The sequence below is a fragment of the Pongo abelii genome, chromosome 11, assembly GCF_028885655.2.
Source record: "Pongo abelii isolate AG06213 chromosome 11, NHGRI_mPonAbe1-v2.0_pri, whole genome shotgun sequence".
Taxonomy (NCBI): Eukaryota; Metazoa; Chordata; class Mammalia; order Primates; family Hominidae; genus Pongo; species Pongo abelii.
In genome coordinates, this window is record NC_071996.2 from 84,665,347 (window position 1) to 84,680,730 (window position 15,384).

General features: G+C 35.2%; 1 protein-coding gene across 2 annotated transcripts in view; it reads left to right on the plus strand.

Moving 5' to 3' along the window:
* Positions 1 to 5,684: 5,684 nt before the first annotated feature.
* The window catches only part of PPP1R1C (protein phosphatase 1 regulatory inhibitor subunit 1C), a 150,305-nt gene continuing 140,605 nt past the window's right edge, over positions 5,685 to 15,384 (plus strand). The window contains exons 1-2 of one of the 2 annotated variants that reach the window (XM_009237885.4): positions 5,685 to 6,542; positions 8,184 to 8,244. In XM_009237885.4, the coding sequence (XP_009236160.2) occupies positions 6,462 to 6,542; positions 8,184 to 8,244 (142 nt within the window). In that variant the 5' untranslated portion in view covers positions 5,685 to 6,461. 2 annotated transcript variants of the gene reach the window in all.

Below are 15,384 nucleotides of genomic sequence, written 5' to 3' on the forward strand. Positions count from 1 at the left end.
CTTTGTTTGAGGCTTTTTTTCATTTCTTGAGTAGATTTTTATACATCCTCAGATAATCTTGTCTCTGGTCTTGACCCATTCCAATCTACCTCTACATGGGCACCACAGTGATCATTCTTTTAAAAACCTAAATCAAATTACCATACTCTCTTATGTGAATCTCTCTAGTTCCTGTCATTGCCGTCAGAGTAAATCCCGCATTTCTTTGCATGGGCAAGAATGACTCAAAAGCTAGGCTCAGTTGGGGGTATCAACGTATCTACTTTTGCAATGAAATGTGCATGGCATGCAATGTTGTCATTTCTTCCTCTAGGTCAGGGATTGAGTGAAGATAACTGGGTGTGAATAGAGTGTACATAGTGTTAGAGGCGATGGAGCCTGTCTCTATGTAAAAATCACTGCTTTGCATAGAGAGGGCAGCTCTGTGACCTTGTGGATATGAGGGCCCAGCTTTGCAAGACTTTCTATTTTATTGAGAAGCTGAATATCTTTATTTTGGTGTATTTTTGTGTATTTTAAACGTGGTAGCAGTTAAAAACAACAACAACACCTGTAGGCAAATAAAAGAATGTCTGTGGCTCACAGTTAGACATCACCCTCCTACCCAGGTCCACTTTCCACTTCCTATAACTCCTTTTGATCATGGCATCACCAGCTCTATGGTGCTTATTTTTATAAGATTCTGCCTTCTTCTGTCAACTGTATGTTCTTCAGAGGTTGGGATCTTATTGTATTTGTGTTTGTATCACTGTGTCTGTCATAGAATGAGATACTCAATAAATATTTGTTGGATGAATAAATAATATTTATGAAAGCATTTTGGAAATGAATATATTTCTAGGTAGACTCAGCAATTACAAGTCCAATTTCATTTAATAATCATCTCTCCAAAACAAAAAGCAGGGAGAGGTTAACATTAAGCTATGGAAATCCATAAAAGTGAAAGTTACCGAAACAAATGAAAAGAGAGACAGGTAGACAAGGGGTGAGAGCGAATTCCAAGTCTTCCTCACGTTATTCCTGTGCCTTTGATGGACGTGAGCTAAAGTCTTTTTAAAAGTCTTCATGGACTAAAATTTCTAAGGCTCCTTGTCCACACTGGGCTGTGATTGACTTTGTCCCCATGACACTCCTATTCCTGGGCTGTCCATTGAGCTGTTTCCCCAAAGTGGCATCAGTAAAGACCTACAGTGCTTCAGCTCTACAAATCTCTGTAGCTCCCTCTCTCTGATGTCAACTCACTGCTATAGCATCATGGCTAATATGGACTTGCTACAAACTCTTCATGGGTTTATGGCTTTCTTTAGTGAAACTGCTTCAACAACAATAAAGATTAAACATAATTGAGTGACTACTCAGGAAAATTATACATGAAAAAATAGTGTCTGCATGGTTAGAGAAAAAAAACACTGAGTATTTATGTAACACACTAATAATTCTTCAGTTCAATTCAGCACTCATATGCACTCTACTGGTTGATATGAGGATTCTACAGTAAGTCAAAATTGTTAGAGTTAGTGAAGATGAGAACATGCAATCACAAAACAATTAAGGAGAAGTTTTAAAGAACGCAGTAGGCACCAAATAAATGTGGAATGAATGAATCATTGATGTTTGCCTTTAAGCATGATAGAGATTGCAAGTATTTTATACTTAAGTGCTGTGGGAATTCAGATTTTAATATGAGATTGCAATATAGTGAGCTTAGTCTGGTAAGGCTTCTTATAGCTGTAGATCTGAAAAAAATATCATATTTAAAATTGCATGGTTGAACTTATAAGACATTCTAAAAGAGTTAAAATATGGCTAATAATTTCCGTGGGGGAAATTTAATTTAAATGAGTACTTGGAAAGAGTGGTTCATTTCACTTATATTACTGGGATTCGACCACATTTTATAGATAGGCCTCTTTGTCTCAATTAGGTATCAATGGTTCAGTAATAATTTAATATTAATATGAAGGTTTTGGAGTACTCCAACAGTTTACATTGAATATAATTGAGATAATTCTATGAAAGCCCAATAATATTGTCACTCTCCCATGCATCTGTTTTCTTTGCTGGAGGAAATAAATGAAGTTACAGCTAGAATCGAAGGAGGACATGCAAGGGAGTGCATCTGAAATGTGACTGCCAGCATTTAGGTGTTAAATAGAAGAGACAGAAAATCATTGCATTAGGGCTAGAAGTCTTTTTGATGGACTCATATCTAGATGATATTGTATTTTTTCTGCTTTTGTTCATTATCGTACTACCAGCATTTAATGTAGTCATATGTAATAAATATTTGCTTTTATTTTTGATGGCATTTAGTTAGCCAACCAATTGTTAAACAAAGTCATGTCTCATGTATCTGCATATCTTTCAAGATTCATGAATTCAAGATATTTAAAACAAAGCCTTGAATAGAAAATACATTAAAAAGTTTAAAAATTTGCTTTTCCCTCTCCACCCCTCTCCTGTCTTCCCCTTTCTTTCCCTTCTCTTCCCTCAAAGAAAGCACTTGTTAATATCAGGTAACAATTAAAAAACAAGTATTGGCAGTTATCAGATAAAGAAAAATAACTCTAAAAACAGTCATAAGAATTATGTGTCTATGGTATTTGGAGGCAGTTACTATGGCAAGAAATACTAACAGCAAGGTGTAGGGCTTGAAAGGGTGAGCCATAGTCTTTTGGAAAATTCAGTTTATTGGAACACCTTATGTTTCTTGATAGTATTAGATAAAGCCTAATTGGACTTATTTAGTAACTACTAGATGACCAGCATCTTGCTTGTTATGTTTATGTTTAAGATAGGATGGGATTTGCAGTCTAGGAGAAGAGGCAAAAGAAACACATAGGAAATTATTATAGAATAACATTAAAATATATATAATTAAATATCGGGAGAGGAAACAAATTGAGTGATTCTTCTTGTGTAGAGAATCTGAAGATCTCTTTCTAAGGAGGTGGAATTAGAGGATGGATATAATTTGGGTTAAAAAAGGGAGGGGGGAGGCGGGATGGCTTCCAGGAGGTAGGGGAGGCCACAGAAAGGCTGGTGGTGAGGTGAACTGTGGCCTGTGTGAGGGTCTTGAGGAATCACGCAAAGTAGGGCAAGATAGATATGATAGTGTAAAATTAGGAAGACCTAATGGCCTATTTTCCTAATGTTTTTCCGTCTTTACTCCCGTATCACTTACTTTGAAGACAGACTATAGTTATTGCTTGTTCTAGAGGCCTTTTTAATCTTTAATGATTGAACCCATTACTTTTAAAGAGCAAGGGAGAGGATTCCTTTTTCAGTCAGTTTGGTGGTACAACATCCAAATTTAGGCTCTCCATTCTATATTGATATCTAATTTGCAATGATTGAGTATCTTGATTAATGGTATCCTAGTCATGCTACTTGCTTCTCTTTCATTCATATACCATGTCATCTTAAGATCTTTTACCATGGAATTGATGTGGTCAGAACCTCTAACCAGTGTGGAGATTCTGTTGACTTCCACTGACTTCTCTACAGGCCTTATATTATAGTGGCCATCATGATGCTGTTGTGATTAAAAGCCCAAGCCCTGTGCAAAATTGTCCGGGTTTGAAACTGGGCTTTGCCATATATGTATATATATATTTTAGCTGGATGACCCTGGACAAATTACCTAAACTCTCTGACTCCCAATTACCTAATTTTAAATTGAAGATAGTAATAATATCTACCTCAAAGAGTTGTTGGAATAAATTAATGCAGATAAAGCACTTAGAATAATTCCTGGCACATGGTATCATATAAGAATTAATTATTACTGTTGTCTCTAATAGGGATTAAAAAAATGTGCACCTAATATTTAGGAAAATTATATCTCCCATGCAAACTCTATATTAACATTTTTTAGATTATTTTAAATTTAAGTTGCATTTTAAGTAGTTCTTGGAGTAACAATTTAGCTTTAAAAGGACTTCAAATACCTTTTATCACAATCTCTCCTCTAGTGCCATAGCAAAAGGCCTGGTGTGGAGTAGACTATAGTATCTACTCAACAGATATTTGCTATGTGAATAAAGTTGCAAAATACTAAACATTCAAAAGACATGTAGGTAGTTGTTATGATAAATAGAGTTATGCTTGGTTCTTTAAGAATACAGAGAGGTGAGTTTAAACCCAATGTGGAAAACAGTAAATCTACAAAGGCTTCGTAGAAGCAATGATACTTAACTGAATCTTAATGGATACACAGGAGTTGGCCTCATAAAAAACAAGAAGCTTAAAGGATCTAGGTAGCCCATTTACAATATTGTCTCTGATCAACCTATTCAAAATAGGGCAATTAGCTAATGAGAACCATTTTATTGGTATTCATACCAAACACATATATGAAATTTCACTTTATCACCTATTATTCTAAGTGGAATCAAATTATTCCAAGTAGACAGATATTCTTAGTGATTCTGGTTGAAAATGTGTATGTTTAAGCCTTTTGAAAAATCTGGCTGAAAGAAAAATAATAGCTATCTTTTATTGAGTGATTCCGTGCTGGCCTTGTAATGAGCTCTTTTCAGGAACTGAGTAATCTAAACCTCACAAGAAGAAAGTTCTCTTACTGCCCAAACTGATAAACTTGGTAAGTAGCAGAGCTAGAGCTTGAACTCAAGGTTGCCAAGTGCATGTTCTTAATTACTACATTATGTGAAGTTTTGGATTAACTCCTCACTAAAAATACTCTTGTCTTGTTTTCCTTTTATATAATTTGAAGATATATTCAAAGAAATAACTTCATTAATGATATCAATTTCGGTTTTATTTCTGGAGACTTTTGTAAACTGTTACATAAAATGTAATTTATAAATTTCCCTTCGACACTACATGGATAAACTCATCACAAGATTTCTTGCTAGTCAGCACTGTTCTCCACTAAAAGTGCTTTCACATCCACATCTTTGCTGTTTCCCCTAGTGAATATAGAAAACTACTTCAATAATGCATATTCCTTTCTATATTCCTTCAACAGAATGTTGCCTATTTAAATCATTAAGATGGATTCCTAGTACAGAATCAGAATTTAAAAAATAAAAACTTCAATTGTAAATACCTGGAATCATAATCGGTGTCTAAATATATTAAGTAAATCCAAAAACATATTTACAAATCTAGTATTCATCACATAATGCCTCTCAAGAAAGCAGAGATCTCAAGTTCTCTTTTCCATTAAAACAGTTTCATTTTCACACTTCCTTCACAAAAGTATTCAAATGCATGAAGGCCATCTGGCTATGTTACTACCTCCCCTTTGACATTAACTAATGTGGCAATCAGGCTAGTGTCCCACTGTTCCCTGACCACTAGCCAATATCAACCCTCTGAACATTATCCACTTCATGCTTTTTTCAAGTGCTTATCTTTGCATACATCTCTACGATTGACAACAAGCCACAATGTTGACTACCATTAGGTTTCTACTAATGTTTTCCAGTCATTTCTGTATTCTTCCAAGTCAGAGAATGTAACTGGCTCCACCAGGAAATAAAATAGAGGTCATTGAAGCAGCAGTGACTTCCAAGCTGTTTGCTAAATTTAGCAGCACAATACTTTCCACTCTAATGAAAACTGTACTACAATTTTAGAATGTTGGAACAGAATGGGACTTTAAAGGTCATTGAGTCCAACCCCCTCATTTTTCTGATGGAAGTGTGGAGGCCTAGACATAGCCAGTAATTTTCTGGAGGCCACAGAGCTTGTTAATTATGAAGATGGAACTCGAACTAAGATCTGCTCAGCCCTGCAGTAATGCTGCCCTCACTACACCACAGATGCTCTGCCTCCTAGGATGAGTTTAAACTAACCAGATCTTATGGCATAAACATAGCTGATATTATTGGTTGTGGCTTACCCTCCATGGCCATTCAACTGTTTCGTGGCTGAATGTGAAATAGCAAACATGTCTGACTTATAAGTTGCTGAGAGAAATGATTCCATACCCAAACCCTGCCCCCAACTCTAAAAACTTCCTGCTTGATGTTCATCAATAATGAATGGCCCATCCCTGCAATACTCAGAGGGAGCTTACATTGCACTTTTGAGCAGCCGGTTAGTAATGTACAGTGTATAGAGCCCTTCTTTCAAATCCCAGGGCAGTGGGTCCTTCAAGGCTAGCATTGCATTTTCAATTAGCTGCTGAGTGAATGCTTGGCATGTGTATTAGTGAAGAGGCACACAATTAGCGTATTGTTCCTTTCTGTATTGTGCTGAGAGGATCCAAGGGATTGGTGGGGGAACCGGCAAGCCAGGCACCACCGTGGATGTTGAAGAAGGGGGTTACTCAAACCTCGGCATCTTCACTTGCTTGCTCTGGAATTACAGCTATTTATTACGAAGCACTCTGTGTGGCTTAGTGGAGTGTGTCTGAGGAAACACATCCCGGACACCACTTAGGGTTAGTCTTTCTGAGCTCTTCACATCTCTGACTAATTATCATCATTACCATGGAGCCCAACAGTCCCAAAAAGATACAGTTTGCTGTGCCTGTATTCCAGAGTCAGATTGCACCTGAAGCAGCAGAGCAGGTAAGTGAAATTGCATGGGGAACCATTCCTGTACCTAAGATAATATGAACATGCATTCTTGTTATTAATTGAAAGGTTCTTTACCTTTTGATTTTGCTAACTGTGACTTTCAAGATACATAAACAAGAAATAAGTTGGTTTTCATACATACTTGTATTTAAATTGTATTGGGAGAACTATTGTCTAAAATGTAACACTTCATTTGATACAAAATTAGCACCTCTGAGGGGAAAATGGCTTTGTAAGCAATTCAGATATGGATTCATAAATCTGTTCATTTTTGCTCATTAAAATAACAGTTTCAACATTTAGAGCAACTTTTAAAAATTATCAAAATGAGCAACATTTTATTTCATTTTTTATAAAATAAAATGATTGATTTAGCAATAAAATCATTAAATCCTGCAATAGTTTGAGACTATAGGCCTAATACTTTATTTTCATATGTTTTTTTATTGTGGACACAAAACAATGATTATAAGTTTATATAATATATTACAGCTAGGATTTGTAGCTTTTTGTACAATTTTAAAATCGTTTTGTTCAGACATTACAAACAGTATTTTAGCATTTCCTAGATTCTTTGTCCATGTCTAATATGGGTTTACATCTGTATCACCTTTCATATTCAGATTTACTTAGACTCTTGATGCAGTGGCATCTCTTAGAACTGCAACTGTGAGGAGGCAAAAGCAAAGAAATTTATGAGGACATCAACCTAATCCATTCATTTCTTAAAACTTAAATTATTTTTGAATCCTTTTCCAAGTATTTGATATAAAGTCTTACAAATAATTATTTAATCCATAACTCATAGTGTTTCAGGATGTTTTGAAGTCTGAGGTAGATGCACCTAGACTCAGGCCAGATAAATGTAACCTTGAACATGTGTCTATCCATGCTGAATGGGATGTTGCTTCTATCTTGGACAGAATGTCATTGATAAATTTTATTATCTATCCTACTGACACTTACTTTGGGAATTTACCCATAAATGAATATAATACACAAATAAAGGATATTATATTCAAGGGATTCTGATAATACTATGTTCCTGTAACTCTTAAAATGAAAAAAAAACTTTAGAGTTTGTAATAAGTTACATATTCTCATAAGATCCATATTTATTTATTTGTTTATTTGTTCTCAATATTATACTAGGAAATAAAAAAGTTAACAAAATTAATTGAAATTCAAAGCTTATGCTATTAATTTAACTCTGGTACCTGCTAGAAATAGGTTTCCAAGCTCTTCCTTATCCTGTTTAAAAATAAGAGTAATGGATCTTGAAAGCATCACCAATGTTATAAGGCTCCAAGCGAGCCACTAACATTATCAGGTCAACCCTGCACCTTCACTGTAAATTAATTTTCTGTTGTATCATTCAATTGTATATAATTATTTCTTTTCCGTGGAAATGTAACTTTTTGGTCAAAGAGGGTGATACTTCTATCAGACAGTTCAATTCTGTGGCTTTCTATTATTTCAAAATAAAATTAGTGAGCACCTTCCATGTGTCCTCCAGAAGTTTGCTTTTGCCTGTGGGGAGAAGATGAGGGTGAGACAGCTTTGCAAGCTGCAGAGTAACCTGGAGAAGTGTCTGATACTCACTGATATTGGCTGGGCTTTTGTCATTCACAGATCAGGAAAAGAAGACCTACACCAGCATCACTTGTGATTCTCAATGAGCATAACCCCCCAGGTAAAGAAGCATGATGTGTTTCACACTGATGGAACAGAATGGAATTGTTTAAAGAACATCAAAGTACATGTCATTACTGAAAAGTTTCAATTTAAGATTCAGTTAGCAATACTCTAAAAAGCTAATCTATAAAACGGATCATAAACAGAATCAGAAATAAATATTACAGGAATCATCCCAAGCAACAGCCTGTATTTCCTCTAGAATATCATGAGTGATGATATGCTATGAAATGTTTTGCTAGCACTGGCTGTCATATGTTCAGGTGTTTGTATGGAACCTGGATCACTGCTTCTTAATGAGGCTGGTGGAAAGCTGTTTAACTAGGTTTCGAAGCTCAAATTACAGCCCTAGAGATGCTTATATCTTTACAGAGTAAGGTTTTTATATGGAAAAGGTTGACATGGGGTGGGCAATGACCCAGCGTTGGCTTCAGCTTTGCTGCTGATGTCATCTCTGAATAATGCAATTGACAAGTAACCAGATCAATTTTCAGCACTGCCTATTTGAGAGCCATTCTGAATGGCTGAATCCATTTGTTGAGGTTTTATTTTCCATTTCCTGTAAAAACAAAAGCTGCATTATTATTCCTGATAAAAGACTATGATCTGTAATCCACAAACATTATTTACTTATTGAGCGGGGTGATTTTTAGTCTCACATTTAAGTGCTGCTTCTGGATATACAAGTAGGATAGGAAAGGTCATGGCATTAATTTGTAACCAGGCAGAACTTGGTGTTGGATTTTTTTGCAGGTATAAACAATAATGGTGGACAAAAGGAGTTTAAACAGTGGAAACATAATATGTCTAATAATAGACTGTAGTGAGTGATCTAAGAATACCAGGGTGAAATAGTCCTTGACTTTTTCAGACTCTTTTCTAATTAGAGAAACATATAAAAAGAAAGTAAACTAATAGACTATTCATCATTTAGCCCAAATCCAAGAAAATTTTCAGGTGATGGAAAATAAGTAAGCTAATTTATTTCTGTTGAAAATGAATAATTATAATTTGATCCTATAACTTTAGAGTGCCATTGCATTTAAAATTATTTTCAAATATATTATCTCAATAAATGTTAACTTACTTATATTTGGTTAAATAAGAGGTGCAAATGATATGTAATTATAGTTTTAAAATAAATACAAGTAAGAAGATAATGAAGTCTTCTCGATTTGGGGGGTAATTTTATGGCAATTTTCCATCACTGCCTTGCTCACAGTAGCAGACACTTCTGTAATGTCCTAAAACTTTCCTCCCTATGCCTGCCTTGAGGTGTACTGCACAACTTGATTTCCAGGTGTTCTATCTCCTGGAAAGCAGTTTTCAGAGGTCTATAGGCATTGTTGCTGTTTGAACATAGTGAAGTCATTTAAGTGACCTTCATCCTCTCATTTGAACTCCCAAAATAGCAGCTACATTCTCTTGAGTGCCAAAGATGTGCCATTTGGATGAGGAAAGTGTGTATCAGAGAGGTGAAGTGATTTTTGTGGCTATTCCACTAGAAGTGATGGATTCCAGAGACAAATGCAGGTAATTCTGATACTGAAGCCCATACATTTCCACTGGCACTGGCTTTGAAAATATCAGTTTGCACTACATGGTGAAGGCTTTGTAATGTGACTAGTCATTCAGGCCCTATAAACAAACAAATCCAAACAAAGTAAATCCATTTTCTGGACCACTTATCTTAGTAGATTAAGGAATTGTACTTAAATATCCCTGGGAATGAGATTCAGTTTTTCTCTAGAAACCTTTTTCTTCTCAGATCTCCCAATTACTAGATGGCATTGTCCCTTTTCTCTAATTGACCTCATACTTCTCTTTGTTTTTTAAGCACCATTGGAGACAAATTAGATGCAAATAGCATCTCACAGAGAACTACTTTATTTTAGTACATCGCCTGCCTGCATCTTCATCCCCCTTTATGGAAACTAGAATAGTCTACAAAGAATTAGTCAGCTTTTGGCTGTGTATAGGACTTGGATAAGTGTGCATGGCAACTAGAGATTTTGGACTAGTGATGGATTTTTGTAGTAAAACCCTTAAAAGCTTATCGTTTTCCCAGTAAAAATGATCTAGCACCAAGCTTACTGGGGAAATAACTCTAAAGATAAAACAACAACAACAACAAATAAACAAACAGCAAAAAAAGAACACTAAACCAAAGCAAACTTGGATACTGGGCTTAACTAGCCATGTGATGTGATCTTGGGAAAGGGATATCTCCAAGCTTTCTTTTCTTTTTTTTTTTTTTTTTTTTGAGACGGTGTCTCGCTCTGTCACCCAGGCTGGAGTGCAGTGGCGCGATCTCAGCTCACTGCAAGCTCCGCCTCCCGGGTTCACGCCATTCTCCTGCCTCAGCCTCCCGAGTAGCTGGGACTACAGCCTCCCGCCACCACGCCCGGCTAATTTTTTTGTATTTTTTTTTTAGTAGAGACGGGGTTTCACCGTGTTAGCCGGATGGTCTCGATCTCCTGACCTCGCGATCCGCCCGCCTCGGCCTCCCAAAGGGCTGGGATTACAGGCATGAGCCACAGCGCCCGGCCTCCAAGCTTTATTTTCTCATCTATAAAATAGTGGTCATAGTGTTCTTTCTTTCAACCTCACAGAGTTGTAGTAATGATCAAAAGAGTTACCATGAACATGCCTTGAAAATTGCAAAGTGCAACAAAGATGAGGTGTCATTAATTGATGTGTTCGGGAATACAATATTTGCATGTGATATTTAAGAACACATATATAACAAGAAAAACAGAATCTTCATAATCTCATCTGTTCTAAATATTTCTGCACTATCCAACAGTTTCTTTTCCAAACATTATCTGAACACTCTCTATCAAACAACAAAGCAAATAAGAGTAACAACAAAAACACTCATAAGTGTTAAATGACCATTTTTAAGCAACTGTTTCTCCTGTCCCCCAAAAGCAATATGTTGTTTGAAAAACAAAAACTGGGTGCAGCTGTAAATCCTGGTAAAACTAAACAAATCTCTTCAATTCACTGAAATTGGCCAGGGAATAATTGGCTGTTCTTGGACTCACCTGTCATTAATGCTGTTTAAAATTCAAAACCCTGTAAATCTTTCTTTATTGTCAATTAATAAAGCAAAGAAAATTAAATTCTTCATTATAGAAAGATAAGTAATAAACCATTCCAATTCATATGACAAGATCAGTGTACTGCAATCACTGTTAAATAGATTAGACACAGCTTGCTTTTTTTTTTTTTAAACCTTTTGAAGTGTTTGCAGGAAGAGTAAATTATAGGAGTATTTGAAAGAATGATTATATATATTCTGTTTATATTTTGTAGAGGAAAAATAGAAAGATATTTCAAGATGTATATTCAGATTTTTTGTTTGCTAGTTCATCTATGCTGGTCTAAACACATAGATGAGATAAGCACCTGATTAGTTGTATTCTAGGGGCAGCATAGTGTCCCATCAGTTTCTTTCTAACAAATAACCTAGAACTCTCAGCAGTAGAAGCACTATGTAAACAGATAGTTAATCTGTTAAGGATATATCACCCTCTGGCATGGGTTAGTAGATCAGTTTAACTCAAAATAGTGGGAAATGAAACTAAAATTTTTGAATTGAAGGCATGAGTCTGGGAAAGTTTAATAACAAAGGTGTGTCTTTAGGGTAGAAAAAGCAGGAACAATGTATTTGCTCCTAGGAATAACTCTCAACAGTCAGGTGGCAGCAAAAAGATACTGAAAAACTGAGATAGAGGAAGTAGGGAATCGCCAAAGATCCCTATATTTCATCTTTTTCAAATGTTTTCTGGGGCTACCAACATGAGTGACCTTTGTAGCAAACTGCCTGTCTGTACTTTCAGTTCCTCTTCTGATTAAGGGCCTCTTTATGATAAGCTCTCTGAAGCTACACAGGAGAGCATTATTATCTATTCTTATACTGTGTGCTGTTTGCTTTTACTTTTGTATAATCTGTAGTGAACTGGTTTGGTTCCTATATTTTTTTTTATCTAGAGAACTGCTTACGCGTAAATCCTCTCTATAGGGAAATAAATGGCAAAGATACTTTCTGTAATTTATTCCATCACATCTATAGATATTTTAAGTCTACTTAAAAACAAGTAATGTCTTAAATAGACTTATGAAAAGACTGTATATCTGGCTACCAGCGTTGAAATCTAGAGTTGGAAAATAATTTCAGAAAATACCTACTTTAACCACACATCTTCATGACAGACATACATAAACCAACCTAAGTCTGTGAGACTCACTCCATTTTAGAGAAGAATCCGTAATTACCTGGGGTTTTCAACTCCAGCTCTGATAATTTCAGATGTTAGAAAATGATTTCTTATACCAAACTTAAATATAAATTCCCCACTTTATTCTAAAATAACTCTTCATTTGTTCTCTGCAATAAAAAGTCATTTTCTCACCTTTTAAAAAATACGAATGAATGATTATTTTCTTTTATTCCCAATCTCCCTAAGGGCTTTAATAAACTCTATCCGAATTCTCCCTATTGCTCTGCCTTTGAAACCCAGAGCTGGACACAGTCTTCCAGTAAAAAGCCAGCCTAGACCAGGTCTTCTGAATATTAAAGTTTGTGGCATCCATTGTTTTCCATTTACCATTAAGCAGAGACAGTATGGTTACAGTTATATTTAATGGACCTGATGCCTATTAAACATGAGTGAGCTGTATGAGGCCTGGAGATAAGTGCAGATTTGGGTAAGTACCCAGGAGTTTTGACGTCATTTAAAAGCTCACTGTACATCTAAAAAGTGGAATCCGAAACATAAAGTAAAATAGTTTTTTGAGTATATTTATTGAACTTCCTATCATAGCCAAATTTTGGGGAAGTCGACTTTATCTTTGACCCTTTTAGTGTCAAATATCCTTTGAAATCAAGAATAAAAACAAAGGTTGTTCTCACATGCCTCAGGTTCCCAAAAGTTAGTTAATAGGAGACATAAGAGATATATGATACTAAATATCATACTATCTCCTTTCAAATTTGATAGCAGGCCTGGTCATTAGAGAGAACTGAGATGTGCAATTGCTTTGGCTATTCATTTCCAGAAACTGAAAAAGAAGCCACAGTTTATACTGTATGTAGCATATTACTTTCTAAATGAGGCATGCATTTCAGGATTCTGAAACTAAGTTAAAAAAACTGAGATTTTGAAGCCTCTAGATTGGATTCCTGAGACATTGGATGATAGCTAGAAAATAATGCTGGACTAAGATTGAATTGTTCAAAACACAAGGGGGCTCCAGAAATTTCTGGTGATTATTTTTTAATCCAAAAATAACAGGAAGTTTTTCAGGGTCAACAAAATGAAAGTAGAAATTTATTTCCATTAAGGCATCACATGCACAAAATCTCTTTTCATGGAGACCCTCTATTTTGTAAAATGAATGATTGTGTTGTCAAGAGAAAATTGGGCTCCAGGGATCATACTGAGAAGTTTCTGGGGACTCTTAAAGATAAGTAAGACATTATCAGGCCCAGATCTTGAGGTACCAGCCACCCCCAGGGACCTCCAATTAAATGTATTCAAATAAATGCTATACTGGCCCATTGTCCACATACTTATATTGCATTTTAAATGGTCTCATTTGAATGTGGTTGTAATTCATTTGAATCCACAATCCTTGCTGATTGCTCAGCATTTATTTTGCTTTGTCTGTATTAATGACAATATAATACAAAACAATGGTCCAGTGTTTGAAGATCATTGAAGTGTTAACTAGTATTAATTTTTAAGAAATTGTCAAAAAAAACCTATTTATTTCCCTCAGCATTTATTTTTATGAGTTATTGAATGCTGAATGATTTTTTTAAAAGTTACACATGTGGCTTTCAGTGATTCATGTACTGTATAATTAATTGACTTATTTTCCCTTAACTCTTCAGTATGTGCAGCCAAATAGCCCAATCAATAGGAATAATTGTGAGCCAAAGATGAGGTTCCAGTTCTTGATAGTGACAAGGCTTGCTACATTGTAAGTTTTCAAAGTAACTTGTCCAATCTTCAAATTAAATGAAAAAAAAATGAAAGGAAGCTGCATTTCTTACTCAAAGATGGCCCAGCTTTTTTCTAATCCAGATGATGTTAGTCATCGGCAAATAGTTTTCCCAAAAAACAGTAGTAGTGGGTAAGAAAAAAAAAAGATCTGTAGTACCCCCTAATTCATCAGGAGAGGAATATACAATTGTGGAAGTATTATGTATCCTATATTGTAGTGTTGGTTTAAGCATGCCCTGTTTGCCAATATAATTTTTGTGGAATATGAGTTCTTAAGATTTTTTTTAAATAAGCATGCTACTGATGCTTAGGTTTTTCATAAGGTTATGAAAAACGTTATTGCAAATAATTGACATATTTGTGGCCAATTTGTGTTTGACCAGAAATGAAATTCATATTCCAACAGTATGTAGAAAGAAAAAAAATTTGAGGATTGAGTATAAAAATCTTTTAGAGATATCTATCAAATACTCTTGTTGCTCAATTTTGATTCCATTCCATTTTTATTCACTTCTTTTCATACATCATCTCTGTTCTATATTCTGGCTAACCTTTATTTATTGAAGCAGTTCTCTTATGCTGACTCTTAAGACTTAGTCTAGACTGACTCACTTGCATAAATCAGTCTCTGTCTTTTTCACAAACTTCTCTTATTTAAATAAACTTCCGCACAAGACTCACTTAAATTGCAAAAGATTTCCCTGAATAATCTGACCCATTGTCTGGTCATGTTAGTCTAATATTCTTCTCTTAGCTTCTACTCTTAAAGCTGTTTATCGGTTTATACATTCAATTTGATTTATTGAGTCCTTATTCTAAATCCTTTGGGAACATGTGGTCTAGGTAACAGAGAATATTATGTCTGGATGTACCATGATACAATTGTAATAACAGAAATCCCTGTTGCTGAAACCACAGTAAAGCTAATTCTGGCCAAGGCATAGAGGCATTTATTTATTATGCTTCCTAGTCTAAAAAGCATTTGCATGACTTATTTTGATCTTTGGGCTTTAAGCTATGAAGGATTGAGGTCAGAGCTAAAATTTTCTGTTTATTCCAACTTACTAGTAGAGTAGATGTTAAATGCCTGTGAACGATTCAAAGTCAATCCTTCAAACTTTTTT